This window comes from Canis lupus, chromosome 5, assembly GCF_048164855.1.
Source record: "Canis lupus baileyi chromosome 5, mCanLup2.hap1, whole genome shotgun sequence".
Lineage (NCBI taxonomy): Eukaryota > Metazoa > Chordata > Mammalia > Carnivora > Canidae > Canis > Canis lupus.
Window position 1 is genome coordinate 58,684,182 of NC_132842.1, and position 16,385 is coordinate 58,700,566.

General features: G+C 42.5%; 1 protein-coding gene and 1 long non-coding RNA gene across 2 annotated transcripts in view; one reads left to right on the plus strand and one right to left on the minus strand.

The window, feature by feature from the left end:
* Window positions 1-12,209, plus strand: part of GOT2 (glutamic-oxaloacetic transaminase 2) — a 25,249-nt gene extending 13,040 nt beyond the window's left edge. The window contains exons 2-10 of the mRNA XM_072826850.1: window positions 565-721; window positions 3,001-3,129; window positions 4,482-4,541; window positions 5,293-5,454; window positions 5,681-5,785; window positions 7,042-7,192; window positions 7,711-7,876; window positions 9,888-10,038; window positions 10,976-12,209. Coding sequence (XP_072682951.1) covers window positions 565-721; window positions 3,001-3,129; window positions 4,482-4,541; window positions 5,293-5,454; window positions 5,681-5,785; window positions 7,042-7,192; window positions 7,711-7,876; window positions 9,888-10,038; window positions 10,976-11,098 — 1,204 coding nt within the window. The 3' untranslated portion in view covers window positions 11,099-12,209. The remainder of the gene's footprint in view (window positions 1-564; window positions 722-3,000; window positions 3,130-4,481; window positions 4,542-5,292; window positions 5,455-5,680; window positions 5,786-7,041; window positions 7,193-7,710; window positions 7,877-9,887; window positions 10,039-10,975) is intronic.
* On the minus strand, window positions 11,691-13,179 carry LOC140633800 (uncharacterized). The gene is made up of 2 exons (XR_012031404.1): window positions 12,821-13,179; window positions 11,691-12,418 (listed from the first exon to the last, which is right to left on the minus strand). It is a non-coding gene; the product is annotated as an uncharacterized lncRNA (long non-coding RNA).
* Window positions 13,180-16,385: the final 3,206 nt, after the last annotated feature.

A 16,385-nucleotide genomic window follows, 5' to 3' on the forward strand; every position in this document is an offset into this window, starting at 1 on the left:
TGCTCTTACCACTCTGCATTTAGTACCCTACTTTGCAACCAGATGGGCTCTAAAACTGCAAGGCTACTCGTGTCATTCCACTTAATCAACCTGCCCCCTCCCCTAAAAAAAACTTTAATGACTCTACATGTTCTCACTATATCCAAGATGGGACACAAGAACCTATGTTTTTAACAACCTCTCCAAATGCTACCCTTTAATAAGTTTGAGAACAGGGTACAACCCAAATACCTTTGGGGAGCGAGAGGGTGTCATATAATATTCTTACAGTTGTCCTTCTTTTGGTCATCTCTTACCACCCTCAGTTTCTCACAGCCACATTATGTGAAATAGTCTTTGGGAATTTGAGTCAGGTTTGGACTGCTTTGAAAGTCTATACATGCACCCTGTCCTCCCAGGGTGATTGGGGTATTTCCCTCCTGCTCCTCGTTGCACTTGCAAATATTTGGTCTCCCATACTCCTCTGTAAAGTGCTTTTTTGAAATGGATTTTTGAAGGATCTGAGCTGTCTCTGGCCCTGGAAGTCTAGCTACTGTATCTCACATCTTTTATTTCCCATTTCAGTTCCTGGTGGACCCATGTGGAAATGGGGCCTCCAGACCCCATCCTGGGAGTCACAGAAGCCTTTAAGAGAGACACTAACAGCAAAAAGATGAATCTGGGAGTTGGCGCCTATCGGGATGATAATGGAAAGCCTTATGTGCTCCCTAGTGTCCGGAAGGTGAGTTTGCCATCTGTCCCTGCCTTCTTGGGAGAGATAAACTGAAGCTCCTGAAGAGTAGCAGAAAGAGTGCAGGGCTAGGAGTCCGGAGACCTGGGTTCTAGTCCTGGCATTAACTTCTCGAATCACTCAGGTCATCTGGGCTATGGTCTCCTTAGCCCCAAAAGTGACATATTGTAACTATGTGGTCTTTTTCAAGATTGAATTTATGTGGTTATCTGTAAGCAGATACATCGTCATGTTTAATCCTGAGGGTGCACAAAAGGACTGACAATTTAAACATTGCTTCTTGGTGGTAAGAATAGCCCTTTGTGGAGGAGGGTTACTGCCATTATTTTCCATTTCTCTCGTGTTGATTGCCTTAATAAGCTCTCCTACACAGGCATGCTCTGTCCTCTCTTCCTATTGAGCTATAGAGTAATACGCTTTATTTTTGTTGTATTTTTTTCAGTAGTCTTTCTGTTGGTTATCACTGTAACTTTAAATAATTAATCCCCTTAGAACAGTTTCCTTTCCATCTACACCACCTCTGTTGATAATATGAATGCTTCTTTGTCATTTCCAAAAGTGAGGTGGCAATGCATCATTCTCCATACAGCAGAACTGGGCACAGTGAGTGAAAGTTACAAAAGAATACTTCCGGGTGGGATGCCTGGGTGGCTCAGCCCTGCCTTCAGCTCAGGGCATGATCCTGGAGTCCCGATATCAAGTCCTGTGTCAGGCTCCCTGCATGGAGCCTGCTTCTCCCTCTGCCTGTGTCTCTGCCCCTCTCTCTCTCTCTCTCTCTGTGTATCTCTCATGAATAAATAAAATCTTAAAAAAAAATACTTCTGGGTGAAGGTAAGGCACTCCATAATCTGAACTTCACCACCCTGCAGCAGGTTGGCTCAGGCCCTCATGGCTCAGGCCACTGAAGTAATAGAAAATGAGCTGAATAAACCCCTGAAAGAAGAAATTTTAAGTGTATAGATTAAGGGTCATCTGTAGAACTCTCTGAATAGAAAAAAGGACTCAAGAAACAAGAAACAATCATGATGAGAAAACCCATTACAAATTGCTGGCTCCCTTGGGATCCCTGGGTGGCGCAGCGGTTTGGCGCCTGCCTTTGGCCCGGGGCACGATCCTGGAGACCCGGGATCGAATCCCACGTCGGGCTCCCGGTGCATGGAGCCTGCTTCTCCCTCTGCCTGTGTCTCTGCCTCTCTCTCTCTCTGTGACTATCATAAATAAATAAAAATTAAAAAAAAAAAATTAAAAAAAAATTGCTGGCTCCCGTGTCTCAAGTCATGCAGGAATTGTTCTGGTCTCAGTATCAAGTACTCGACAAGTATTAGCTATTTTATAAGCTGGAATACCACCACACACTGCTCTATGTTCCTTCATCAGGTCTTCACCCAACCGTAAGAGTCATAGCAACAGTTTGTTCTCCGATTCAACAGGTGAAGAAACTGAAGCTCAGGAAGGTTACTGATTTGCTCAGGGTCACATAGCTAATAAGGGACAGCACACCTGTCTCCAAAGCATTAAGAGATGTGGCTGTTACTAGTAACTCTTTGACATTCTTAGACTAGCATATATCTTGAAATACTTCTTTTCTATGTATTTAGTTTGATTTTACTATATCTTTAAAGCATTGCTCATAAACTTTGTTCTTGAGCATTCCAAGAATGCCATTTTATATTTCATATTAACCAAGAGAACATTGCGTACTCATCCATATAAAACCTAGTTGTAAAAGAAAAAATATTACTTTAAAAATTACAAATATTGGGATCCCTGGGTGGCGCAGCGGTTTGGCGCCTGCCTTTGGCCCAGGGCGCGATCCTGGAGACCCGGGATCGAATCCCACATCGGGCTCCCGGTGCATGGAGCCTGCTTCTCCCTCTGCCTGTGTCTCTGCCTCTGTCTCTCTCTCTGTAACTATCATAAATAAATAAAAATTTAAAAAAATAAAAAATAAAAATAAAAAATAAAAATTACAAATATTTCTATTCTACAATATAAAATAGTAAGTATTCTACTTTGTATATATATATATATCTTTTTTTTTGGTATGTGTTTTCAAGTTTTTATTTAAATTCCATTTAGTTAGCATACAATGTCATATTAGTTTCAGGTGTACTACTTATCCTTTTTTCTTGGACAGTATTTCCAGATAAAAACAAGGCTTTACTTCCTTTATATTTAATATATAAATTGAATTTATAAAACATTAAATATTAATCAGAGTAATTGTATGTAAGGAGAAGAAACTAAGAGGAAACCTTTCTCACCTCTAGGCAGAGGCCCAGATTGCTGCAAAAAATTTGGACAAAGAATACCTGCCCATTGCTGGACTTGCTGAATTTTGTAAGGCATCTGCAGAACTAGCCCTGGGTGAGAACAATGAAGTGTTGAAAAGTAGCCGGGTAAGCAGAGCAGACTCTGGCATCATGTAGTCTGTTTTTAAATTTTAAATTTAACAGTTTAACAAATTTGAAATAATTTAAATAAATAAATAAAGATATCACTTTGCAATGATTGTTTTGAGGTGACCACACTACTGCTAATATCTCTTCTTTAGGAAGTAAGATGGCACTTATTAAATCAAAGATTTCATATAACCAATTCCAAAAATATAGCAGTAATCCTGAAATGGAAGAATAATTTGACTGAAGAGTTGACATTGCTCTGTGTGTGCTTATACTCATTTTACACTGAATATGTTTTAGAAATGCCAGACTATGCCCAATTTTAGGCCAATAATTAGCTGCTACCCTAAAGTTCTCAGCTTGCAGCTTAGATGGAAGAAGCACACAGGCAGGGCTCTGGGGGACAAGACCAGTCTGGTACTGCTCTGCTGCCCTTTCACAGCCAGTTTGGACATTGAGAGCAGACCATGGTTCCTTCTTGCTGCCTCCCTCTTCTCTGGTCCAGAGAGCATCATGCAGCAATGAGGGGGGAAACACAAGTGTCTCCTAGCATCTCCTCCTATCTCCCTGGGGACCCTCTTATTGTAGAAGAAAGATGTCCCTAAAGGTCACTGAACATAGACTTCTTATAAACAGATTACATAATTTTTGCTTAATCTGTATCTATCTAGCTAAAATAACATCAGCTTGTTCCAGAAGTTGCTGTGCCTTTGTGAATTATTAGTATTATCAGATCCACAGTTAGATTTGTTTTAAGAGTTTATTTTTTAAATAATCTCTTCAGTGTGGGGCTCAAACTCACAACCCTTAAATCAAGAGTCCCATGCTCCACCAGCGAGCCAATCAGTTGTCCCCACAATTAGGTTTTTATTTCTGTCACGGCAAAGTTTGTAGAGACAAATTTTGTTTGGTAAAGAGTTTGTTAGGTTCTTCCATTTCTTCTCCTGCCCCTGGAATATTTTAATATAGTGACTGTTCTTAGTGTCTTCTTTTCTCTGTGTAAATCAGCCTTTTCTCATGGGTGATGATTCGTCATATAATACAGTATGATACTGACAATAAGCCATGAGGAGTTAGCTTCTCCATCAGCAAGGGTGTTGGCAACTAAAGAGAGGTTTGTTTGAGGACTCACAGGGAGAGTCGGTCTATCTCTTAGGAAATGGGGAAATGAAACAATAGTGCCATTCTCGCTCATTTCCAAATACAATTTGGAACATTGTCTTCAGATTCTGAAGAAGGAAGGGGACTGACTGTACAGAACAGTGCCTCCGTGGGCCTGGCCTTGGTTCTGTTCATTGTGGGCCTGTAGAGAGTGCCCCATGTTACTGACCATGCTGTCTCTCCTTCAGTATGTCACCGTGCAGACCATTTCTGGAACAGGGGCATTGAGGATTGGAGCCAGTTTTCTGGTGAGTCTGGAAATTCCTTTAGGAGAAAGATGTAAGACAGTCCAGAAGTTGAGGATGATGGGGTTTCCTATTGCATGTGTGTTTGCTGCCTTCTTTCCACAAAGTTGGAAAAATGGATAAATGGAGTCTGATAAATGGAGTCAGGCTAAGAAGAGTGAAAGTTCTTAGAAGAAATTAAAAGGAAGATAGAATAATAATAAATATAATTTGTTATACACATCTGTTACTACCAGCTTTTATTTTACTCTTCATTTAATCTTTGTGAAGGAGGTGAACCTCCCACCATTTGACAAATGAAGAAAGTGAGGGCCAGACAGGTAGGTCCTTGGCTACACAGTGAATTTACTTGTCAGAGCCTGGATTCCAACTCACAGTGCTGCTGCTGAGTCATTACTATCTCTCACTCAGAGATAAGCTGAGTTTCAGTAAAGAAAATGTCTTCTTAAAAAAAAAAAAAAAAAAAAAAAAAAAAGAAAATGTCTTCTTGGGATCCCTGGGTAGCTCAGCGGTTTAGCGCCTGCCTTCAGCCCAGGGCGTGATCCTGGAGTCCCGGGATTGAGTCCCACATCGGGCTCCATGCATGGAGCTTGCTTCTCCCTCTGTGTCTCTGCCTCTCTCTCTCTCTCTCTGTGTCTCTTATGAAAAAATAAAATCTTAAAAAAGAAAAGAAAATGTCTTCTTCAATAAAATACATCAACTCTTTCTTTTTCCTCCTCTTCACTTTTCCATTCTGTCTCATCCCACTTTTTAGCAAAGATTTTTTAAGTTCAGCCAAGATGTCTTTCTGCCCAAACCATCCTGGGGAAACCATACACCAATCTTCAGGGACGCTGGCATGCAGCTACATGGTTATCGATACTATGACCCCAAGACGTGCGGCTTTGATTTCACAGGCGCTATAGAGGACATTTCGGTAAGTGTGACTTTCAGGGCAAGAGGGGTAAAGGAACTGGAACAAACCTCCTTGCAGAGATTTGATGTTTCACAGCTGAGTCTCAATAGCTGACTTAAAATACTGAGGATCAACTAGTTCCCAGATCTCAGATTATCTGTTATTGATCAAAAATAGTGACCCTGTGACACTTTAGGTAAATTATCTCCTTCAGAGCTGCAAAGTTATCTGTTGGCTGTCTCTTTAGAAAATGCCACAGCAAAGTGTTCTTCTCCTGCATGCCTGTGCCCACAATCCCACGGGAGTAGACCCCCGCCCTGAGCAGTGGAAGGAAATAGCAACAGTGGTGAAGGTAAGGAAACTTCTCTCTTTGGTAACTGGCCTTATGAGATGCTTAACTGGGCAAAGTCTGAACGGTGAGAATTAGTTACTCTTGAGCCCACATTGTTGTCAGGAAAAAACTTACTTGCATAATTAGCAGTTCCTTTTTTTTTTAAGATTTTTATTTATTTATTTGAGGAAGAGAGGGAGTGTACATGTAAGTGGGGGGAGGGGGCAGAAGGAGGGAAAGAATCTCAACCAGACTCTGCTGAGCACAGAGCCCAATACAGGGCTCCATCCCACAACCCCAAGATCACAACCTGAGTGAAATCAAGAGTCAGCCACTTAATCGACTGAGCCACCAAGGCGCCCTGCATAATTCGCAGTTCTTAATTGATGATACGTGAACAGCTTGAAAGTAATTTTTGTTCCTCAGCCTGGATGTAGGGAATTCTGATCAATTCTGTGGTTGGTTAGCCTGTACAGTGGGCATCCACTGGTCCCAGGATGTCTGTTATTAGCACCTACGTTTGCCCTGGTCAGGGTTACTTATTTGTCCTTTATATACTTTGTCATGTCTCCTATCCTTGCCTGTTTTCTCAGCATGACCATTATCATTCAAAGGATCAGCTGTCAGAGAAGGCACTAGTCAGTTTTAAGGGAGGAGGGGCACTTGGTGGCTCAGTTTGTAGAGCATGGAACTTATGATCTTAGGGTTAGGAGTTCAAGTGCCACATTGGAGGGAGAGTTTACTTTAAAAATTCCAGAGAAGGAAAATATTCCTGTTGCCTTGTGTCCCCATTTTCACTTCTTTTGGTTTCCCTTTCTTAATATTCTGTCAAACCTGGAGTACAAACAGAATTAAACAGAGGAAAATAAAGAGAGAGCATTCAGAGAGCACTCTGAAGATGAGATGGTTCCCATGAGTCCTGGGTGTAAGATGAGGCTGCCAAAGTTACATTAGGCTGATGCTGGTCCTGTGTTGACTGGGCCAGAGTAATTACCCAAATTCCTATGAGCCTGAAAATAGCTTCCCAATTGATCAAGCAGCTTTCTGGGAAGATTGCAATTAAGAGTATCTTCTCTTAATGTCTTCGTGAGGGGCCATATCCACCAAAGTAAAAATATATATGATGATGTCTTAACTCAGGGAAAATTAAACATCTCCAAATTGCCACTGGGGTGAAAAAATTGTGTTAACTATGTGAGGGACACATGGTCCCAATAAGCATGTGGACATCTTGAGAGGGACTCCCTAAAGCTTTGCTCTTCTCTTTTCTTTCCCAGAAAAATAATCTCTTTGCATTCTTTGACATGGCCTACCAAGGCTTTGCCAGTGGTGATGGTAACAAGGATGCCTGGGCTGTACGCCACTTCATCGAACAAGGCATTAATGTTTGTCTCTGCCAATCCTATGCCAAGAACATGGGCTTATACGGTAAGCTAAGGGACCCACCCAGTGCATGAGATGTGTGTCCTGATGAGATTGAAGAAGTGCTGGAAGAGGATGCCACAGAGATACCAGTTTGGGGGCTGGGATGTCTGTGTGTCTGTCCACACGCACATTTGTATGTGTGTTACACAGAGAAAAAAGATGACATGGATTTTACTGATCTTAGTCACATCTTCTTTCGTGTCTCTGAATTCTTCCAGCAGAGAAAACTAATGACTGCTTCTCTAAACAAAAAGTGACTGCTCCACGAGCCAAGAAGATGGATATAATTAAAAAAAATAAAAATAAAAAAAAGAAGATGGATATAATAAAAAGAGACTTTTGAGTACTCAAACTTCCTGTTGTCTCTAGATTTACCATACTGGTTGTTGAAACCTTTTTATTTATAACATATTTTTATGGCACTTCTGATGGAAGCATAAAACCTAGCAAATTGAATCGTGATTTGCTTTAGCATGTTAGATTGGAAAACTAGAAGAGAAGATCTATTTGTGTCTTTTCAGGTGAGCGTGTAGGAGCCTTCACTGTGGTCTGCAAGGATGCTGATGAAGCTAAAAGGGTGGAGTCACAGTTGAAGATCTTGATCCGTCCCATGTATTCCAACCCTCCAATCAATGGGGCCCGAATTGCCTCAACCATCCTGACCAGCCCTGACCTGCGAAAACAATGGTAAAAGCACATTGCCACTCCCCAGCCATCTGCCTTTCCTGCCACTGATCTTTCAGATCTTATTTATAATCAGCAAGTAGTGCCATAAAATATCACACAGCTTCTACATGTGGAAGGGGAAGAGAGGAGAGAGGAGTGTGCGTTTTGTTAGCCCTTTCAAATAAATACATTGGAGACACGTAATTCAGAAACAGCAGGGTTTTTTATTCCATCATCTCCACGTTAGGTAGAATCTGCCCTCTCCTCAACTGAAGTTCAAATTGAAGTGCCTTACATGGAAAACTTTTTTAAGGACATCATATCTTGGGACGCCTGGATGGCTCAGTGGTTGAGTGTCTGCCTTTGGCTCAGGATGTGATCCTGAAGTCCTGGGGTCGAGTCCCGCATCGGGCTTCCTGCATGGAAGCTTCCTGCTTCTCCCTCTGCCTGTGTCTCTGCCTCTATATCTCTCTGTCTCTCATGAATAAATAAATAAAACAAAATAAAAAAGAACATGATATCTTGGGGTTTTATTAGGCTTACTGTCTGAATCTCTTGGCATCTGTGCTTGCTCTTAGCTACTCAGTCTCTTGTAGTCCACATAAAACAGATATTTTGTATCATGACCCTGAACACACATTACCTATAAAACATACACGTAACTGAAACGCTTGTCAAAAATTCAACAGTTGGGCTTCATGTATTATATTCTAATGTTTTCTAAATGCCAGTTGCATCCAACTACCTTGAATATATGAGATATGAATGGGTGGTGCCACATAATTTAGAAAACCTTACATTTGATCAGAGGTTGGCAAACTGTTCTTGGGTCATATCTAGTCTGTTCTCTATTACAAAGTTTTGTTGGCACACAGCTACACCCATTTTTGATGAATTATGTATGGCTGCTTATGTGCCATAGAGCAGAGTTTAGTAATTGTGACAGAGAGCAAATAGCCCACAAGACCTAACACATTTATAATTTAGCCTTTTTTTTTTAATTTTTATTTTTATTTATTTATGATAGTCACACAGAGAGAGAGAGAGAGGCAGAGACACAGGCAGAGGGAGAAGCAGGCTCCATGCACTTGGAGCCCGACGCGGGATTCGATCCCGGGTCTCCAGGATAGCGCCCTGGGCCAAAGGGAGGCACCAAACCGCTGCGCCACCCAGGGATCCCTATAATTTAGCCTTTTATAAAAAATTTGCTAAGGGGATGCCTGGGTGGCTCAGTGGTTGAGTGCCTTCAGCTCAGGTCGAGATACTAGGGTCCTGGGATTGAGTCCCGCATTGGGCTCCCCAAAAGGAGCCTGCTTCTCCCTCTACCTAGGTCTCTGCTTCTCTCTCATGAATAAATTAATAAAATCTTTTTTAAAAAAGGGGGTACCTGGGTGGCTCAGTGCATGATCCCGAGGTCCTGAGATCAAGTACCCCATCAGGCTCCTGCAGGGAGCCTGCTTCTCCCACTGCCTGTGTCTCTGCCTCTCTCTGTCTCTCATGAATAAACAAAATCTTAAAAAAAAAAAAAAGGGTCATTCATTCCTTTTTTTTTAAGATTTATTCGTTTATTTGGGAGAGAGAGAAAGCAGAGGGTGGGTGGCGTAGGAACAGAGAGAATCCGAAGCAGGCTCCATGCTGAACACAGAGCCCAATACAGGGCTCAATCCTACAACCCCGAGATCATGACATAAGCCAAAATGAAGAGTTGGATATTTGACCAACTGAGCCACCCAGGTACCCCTCATCTTTCTTTTTTTTTTTTTTTTTCCCATCTTTCTTAGTAATTCAGTTATATTAGTCATTTTAGCTGCCTGATCAAAATAGTGTTCTGATAGAGCACAGTGCTGTAAAATAGCTTTTTATTTCCTGAACCAGTGACAGCATTTGACTTAGGCTAGGACAAAGAATTAAAGCATACTAGGGGAATCCTCAAGGAAGGTAAAATTGCTGTGAACTGCGGCTTATCTGTCAGTGCTTGTCCAAAATTGAGCTGCATCCCAGGGTTTTTTGGTTTTGTTTTTTTTCTTTGCAGGTTGCAGGAAGTAAAAGGCATGGCCGACCGCATCATTAGCATGCGTACTCAGCTGGTCTCCAACCTCAAGAAGGAGGGCTCCTCCCACAATTGGCAGCACATCACTGACCAGATTGGCATGTTTTGTTTCACAGGACTAAAGCCTGAACAGGTTAGTGGGCTCTGTTTTCTCCTCAGCTAAACAATTGATCAGTCCTGGCAAATTAGAATTCCTCATAGATCACCCACCTGTTCAGATTACACTTAAAACAGGCATTTTGCAGCCCTCTTAGGTAAAAGAAGAGTGTAGCATTCATTTTCTTTATTTTTATTTTTTGTTTTTTAAAGATTTTATTTATTCATGAGAGACACAGACAGAGACATAGGCAGAGGGAGAAGAAGGCTCATCACAGGGAGCCCAATGTAGGACTCGATCCCAGGACCCCAGGATAATGCCCTGAGCCAAAGGCAGATGCTCAAACACTAAGCGACCCAGGTGTCCCTCATTTTCTTTTGTTTATTAGTCATTCACCTCTCTGTATCTCCCATGACACTGCGAACCACTGTTGAGCAGAGTGTGTTTTGGTCATTTTTGTGACCCTTGCTGCTCCTCTGAAGTGATATCAGAGCAAGCAAGAGCCTGAATATTGATAGACAAAGCTGTTCCATAGCTGGATTCTGGAACTATTGTTTCTAGAAATGCTGGACGGAAGGGTTTTTTTTTTTTACCTATACACACCTCAGAATTGCTCATCCTACTTTAAAATAGTTTTTTCTGGGATGCCTGGGTGGCTCAGTGGTTGAGCATCTGCCTTCGGCTCAGGGTGTGATCCTGGAGTTCTGGGATCGGGTCCCACATCAGGCTCCTTGCATGGAGCCTGCTTCTTCCTCTGCCTGTGTCTCTGCCTCTCTCTCTATGTCTCATGAATAAATAAAAAATCTTTGAAAAAAAATAAAATAGTTTTTTCTTCCTTCTCTCAACACTAGCCCACCAAATTCTGGGAACAGGGTTTAAGCAAGAAAATCATTTCTGTTATTTTCCTGTTTTACTGCACCAGGCTAGGCAAATCCCCCTGCCTCAAATGTGCTCTTGTACTGTCTCCCTGCAGGTGGAGAGGCTGACCAAGGAGTTCTCCATCTACATGACAAAGGATGGCCGCATCTCTGTGGCAGGGGTCACATCTGGCAATGTGGGCTACCTTGCCCATGCCATTCACCAGGTTACCAAGTAATTTCCCTGGTGAGAGGGAACAGAGACAACCTTCCTGCCTACGGCCTCTGCTGTTGTGAGATTCACATGGAGAGAGGAGGAGGGTGGATGGTGGCAATCAGGTCTTTTCTTTCAACCACAGTAGTTAACACTCAACCACTGAATGTGTTTTGCAGAAAAGAAGGTGTAGTGAAATAGGGCAGAGGCACCTGTGGTGGGTGTCTGAAACTCTGGGGCTCAAAACCAAACTCCTGCCCCTCCTTTAACTCCAGCTGTTCCAAAAGAGTTTACATGTACAAGAAAGACATAGCCCAAAAAATTCTGTCAATCATACCATTGCAATATTTCAGAAGCTTTAACTGCAGTCCCTTACCAGCGGTATTGGGGCACCTCTGTAGATCTAGTATGAGAATAGCACCTACAAGGTGTTGTGGGCAGAGCCCATTCTAACATCAGCAGGCAGCCTCGTGTTTGTCATCCTGTGACTGAGCAAGCTTATCAACAGACCTCATTACAGAAATCATGTTTCATAAAAACCAGCAGGTCTGCTGCCACTGCAGTGAGGAAAATAAAAGATGCTATTTCCTGTCTTATTTGGGGGAGTGGAAATAAGGTTCTTTTTTTTTTTTTTTTTTTTCCAGTACTTTTGGGCATTTTAAGTTCTGTTCTTTTCCTTAGGCACAGAGATCTATAACTAGCCTAGATTTTCATCCTGTTCTACTGCTTGATTGGCCACCTGCCCTATCCTATAGAGTTTACTTACTTGAAGAACTAAGAATATAATTTACTGCTCATCCCATACCCTCACCTTTCTCATCAAAGAATAGCAGAGAGTAGGTAATGGCTCTTAGATCAGCATCCTCTTCAATGATTGATTGTCTCCTGGCCGGAATGTTGCCTCTGCCTGGTTGGACCTCTTCGTTCAGTACTGTTGTGCGGTCTCGCATTTCACATCATGAGTGGGCAATGCAGGGCAGAACCAGGAAAGCAGATATCTGGGCTTTGGTTTTAACCTTTGTGTGCTGCCAGCTGGACTCAGGCTTCACCTTTTGGAAAGATAACCACCATCTGCTCCAATCATGTAGACTTCTTGCAGCCTGGTTTCTCTGAAAATAAACTTACTGTAGATCCCACCACTGTCTACTCTGTTACGTTTTTCTTTTAATGGGGGAGTGGGTAGGAGTGGCCAATTGTCCCAGAAATCTGCAGTCTATTCAGCTGCCCGTAAGCCAGTAGGTGTGTGACTATTCCGAATGTAAACCAAAGCCATGGCTTTCTGTTTTTCTTGCCATTCAGCTTGTCCAGTCCAACGATGTTGAAAATGTGGGTATGATCCTTTGCACTGTGGGGTCAAATGAAATACTGTGAAGAAACCTGTAGATAGAGCAGCAGTGAAGAAATGGAGGGGCAGTGGCGACTTTAGGTGTCTACAAGAGCCAAGTAGGTAATACAAGCAAACAGTGAATGTATGAATGTAAAGTAGAAAGTGATGTGAAATAGATAGGAGATCATGCCTGGTGCATAGCCTTCATCCCTTGGTGTTGCAGGGCAGTAGGGAAGTGACAGCACTGAAAGAAAATGTTCAGGACTGCAGGTCTTAAGGTCTTTAAATAAAATGGAAGTCCTGGTTTTTCAAGGGGTTCTATTGATGCTTAAAACTTAAAAGTTAGCAACTAATTCAGTTGTTTTAAAATGGTTTACCAAAAAAAAAATAAAAAAAAAATAAAAAAATAAAATGGTTTACCAGAAAGATGCAAACAGTAGTTTGCCAGTGTGAAGCCTTTAGCATGAAGTCATGTGTTCTGTCAGCATTTAGCAGTGGCATCTGCTTAGCATCAGTCCTGCCCAAGGTTATTCTGTCCCCTTCTGCTGAGTGCTAGGAACCATTCAAGAAGGGACGGCTCCTGGCCAGACACACAGTGGAACAGGAGCCAGGCCCAGAGCCCATCCCCCATCTGTGGTGTTGTGACAGTTGGAGGGGGAGGGGGAAGTGAGCTCTTGTTTCTCCTCCCTCCCTGAGGGACACAGTGCACAGGGTAGGGCGGGGGTGTTCCTATTGCTAATGGAAATACCAAGGTGGTAAAAGGAAGTAGACAGACTGGATTACTGGGTGTCTTTGGAAATATCTTAAAAAGAAAAGCAGTAGTCCATAAAAGGACTGATTAGGTTGGGAGAAACTGCTTTAAGTCTCCTTGTCTGGGGCCAGTAGGTTGAAAGTTGGCTGCCAAGACTTCAACCAAAAAGGAACTTAGCCACCCTGCTGACTTGTTATTTTTAAACGCATGTATTACCAGCTTGCCCTGGACTAAGTCCCATTCCTCACTGAAAACAGACCTGATAGGTGTGAACCTGATGCTTCTCCCCACTGTTCAGACTGTTTGTTTTACCCCTTCCATGTTTCTTGGGCTCTAAGATGTTAACATTCTTGCACATGATGGAGGAGGTGGTTCAGAATAGTCATCATGCCTTTGTTCTGTTATAATTTAAAGTATAATAGTTCCCAACCTGGATTGATTTTTTAAATACTGGTTCCCTGTTCTTACCTTTGGGCATGCGGACTCAGTATGTCTGAAATAAGGCTTAGGAATCTGTTTTTTAAAATAAAACATTCTAGGTGGTTCATATATAGCTGCCCCATGGACAGCCATTGGGCACTAGTAGACCTAGACTGCTTCAGGCTTGCATTTAAATAACCAAAGCCCAGCTTATTCATCCTCCTAGAAAAAAATTTTTAACTTTTTTCCTTCTAGGCTTAGGAATTTTTTTTTTAAGAAATTACTAGTTTATTTTTAAATAGATAAATTTATATCTAGCAACCTGAAAGACCCACTTTTTCAAAATGACAGTCTTATTTAAAATGTTGAGATTAGGGCAGCCCTGGTGGCTCAGCGGTTTAGTGCTACCTTCAGCCCAGGGTGTGATCCTGGAGACACGGGATCGAGTCCCATGTCGAGCTCCCTGCATGGAGCCTGTTTCTCCCTCTGCCCGTGTCTCTGCCTCTCTCTTTTTTTAAAGATTTTATTTATTTATTCATGAGAGACACACAGAGAGGCAGAGACACGGGCAGAGGAATAAGCAGGCTCCCAACAGGGAGCCTGATGTGGGACTCATTCCCCAGACCAGGGAATCATGCCCTGAGCCAAAGGCAGGTGCTCAACCACTGCGCCACTCAGGTGTGCCAAGTGTCCAACCTTTGATTTCAGCTCAGGTCATGATTGAGCCCCACATCAGGCTCCACACTCAGTAGGGAATCTGCTTCTCTCCCTCTCCCTCTGCCCCTCTCCCCGTCTCTCTCTCTCTCTCTCTAATTTTATTATAAAATGCATAAAGCTCAATAAAGTTACTTATGTTTAAAAAACTTCCTAATAGCTTATATATCCTTCAACAAGTGATTACACAAACTGGTATATACCTACCATGGAATACTACTCCGTAATAAAATACATGTTAATACACAACAATTTGGACATGTCTCTGGGGAATTCTGCCGAGTACAGAAAGCCAATCCTGACTACAGACTGTTAGATTCCATTTATATAACTTTTTTTGTTTTTGTTTTTATTTATTTGAGAGAGAGAGCAGGAGCAGAGGAGAGAGGGGCAGAAGGAGAGGGAGAAGCAGACATCCTGCGGAGTAGGGAGTCCAATGCAGGACTCAATCGCAAGACCCTGGGATTATGACCTGAGCCAGACAGATGCTTAACCAACTGAGCCTCTTACATAACATTTTTGAAACAACAAATGTTTAGAAATAGAGAACAGATTAGTGGTTGCTGGCGTTATGGAAGGGGTGGCTTTGCTGGAGAAGATGAGTATGGTTATAAAGCAACAGGAGGGATCCTTATGGCAAGGGAAACTTTCAGTATCTTGAATGTGGTGCAGATGTATATAAACCCTACACGTGTGCTTAAACTATAGAATGGGGGCACCCTAGTGGCCCAGCGGTTTAGTGCCGCCTTCAACCCGGGGTGTGATCCTGGAGACCTGAATCGAGTCCCACATCGGGCTCCCTGCATGGAGCCTGCTTCTCCCTCTGCCTGTGTCTCTGCCTCTCTCTCTCTCTCTCTCTCTCTCTCATGAATGAATGAATGAATGAATAAATAAATAAATAAATAAATAAATAAATAAATAAATAAATAAAATCTTTTAAAAAACTGTATAGAACGAAATACCTAAACAAGAGGAAATCTGAATATGATTGGTGGATTGTGTCAATGTCAATATCCTGGCTGTGTCGGAGAAGGACAAACATTATATGTTCTCATTCATTTGGGGAATATAAATAATAGTGAAAGGGAATATAAGGGAAGGGAGAAGAAATGTGTGGGAAATATCAGAAAGGGAGACAGAATGTAAAGACTGCTAACTCTGGGAAACGAACTAGGGGTGGTGGAAGGGGAGGAGGGCGGGGGTGGGAGTGAATGGGTGATGGGCACTGGGGGTTATTCTGTATGTTAGTAAATTGAACACCAATAAAAAATAAATTAAAAAAACATCCTGGCTGTTGTACTGTAGTTTTGCAAAATGTCACCACTGAGGAAAACAGTAAAGAGTACACAGGAGCGGGATGCCTGGAAGGCTCAGTGGTTGAGCGTCTGCCTTTGGCTCAGGGTGAGATCCCCAAATCCAGGACTGAGTTCCACTTTGGCTCCCTGAGGGGAGCCTGTTTCTCCCTCAAGTACATAGGAGCTCTTGTATTATTTCTTATACCTGCATATGAATCTACAGTGATCTCAATAAAAATTTCAGTTTAAAAAAAAAAGACGGGGGGCAGCCCCGGTGGCTTAGCGATTTAACACCGCTTTCAGCCCGGGGTGTGATCCTGGAGACCTCGGATCGAGTCCCACGTCAGGCTCCCTGCATGGAGCCTGCTTCTCTCTGTCTCCGTGTCTCTCATGAGTAAATAAATAAAATCTTAAAAAAAAAAAAAAAGATGGGTTTCTATGACATTCCCTGTGTTCCCTCATTAGTGAGGACCTTTGACACATGGACAGGTAGGTATAGTGGAGAGCATCTTCTCATATAACACAGACCTAGTACATTGGAAAGATTTTGTGACAACTTGCAAGTGTCACAGAGCCAAGAACAGAAGCCAGGGCTCTGGACACCCATTCCTTCATGCAACTATTTATTTACATGAGTAACTAGATGCCTCAGAAACTTAGAATCTAGGCCCTGGGCAACACTCAGACCAGTCTTCTCATAGTAGAGAACACACAGCACAGAAGGTCCTTCCCTGTCCTCAGTGAAAGAAACTACAGGGTCTCTGGTTGCGAGCCTGAAGGCAAGGAGGGAGACCGACAAGGATTA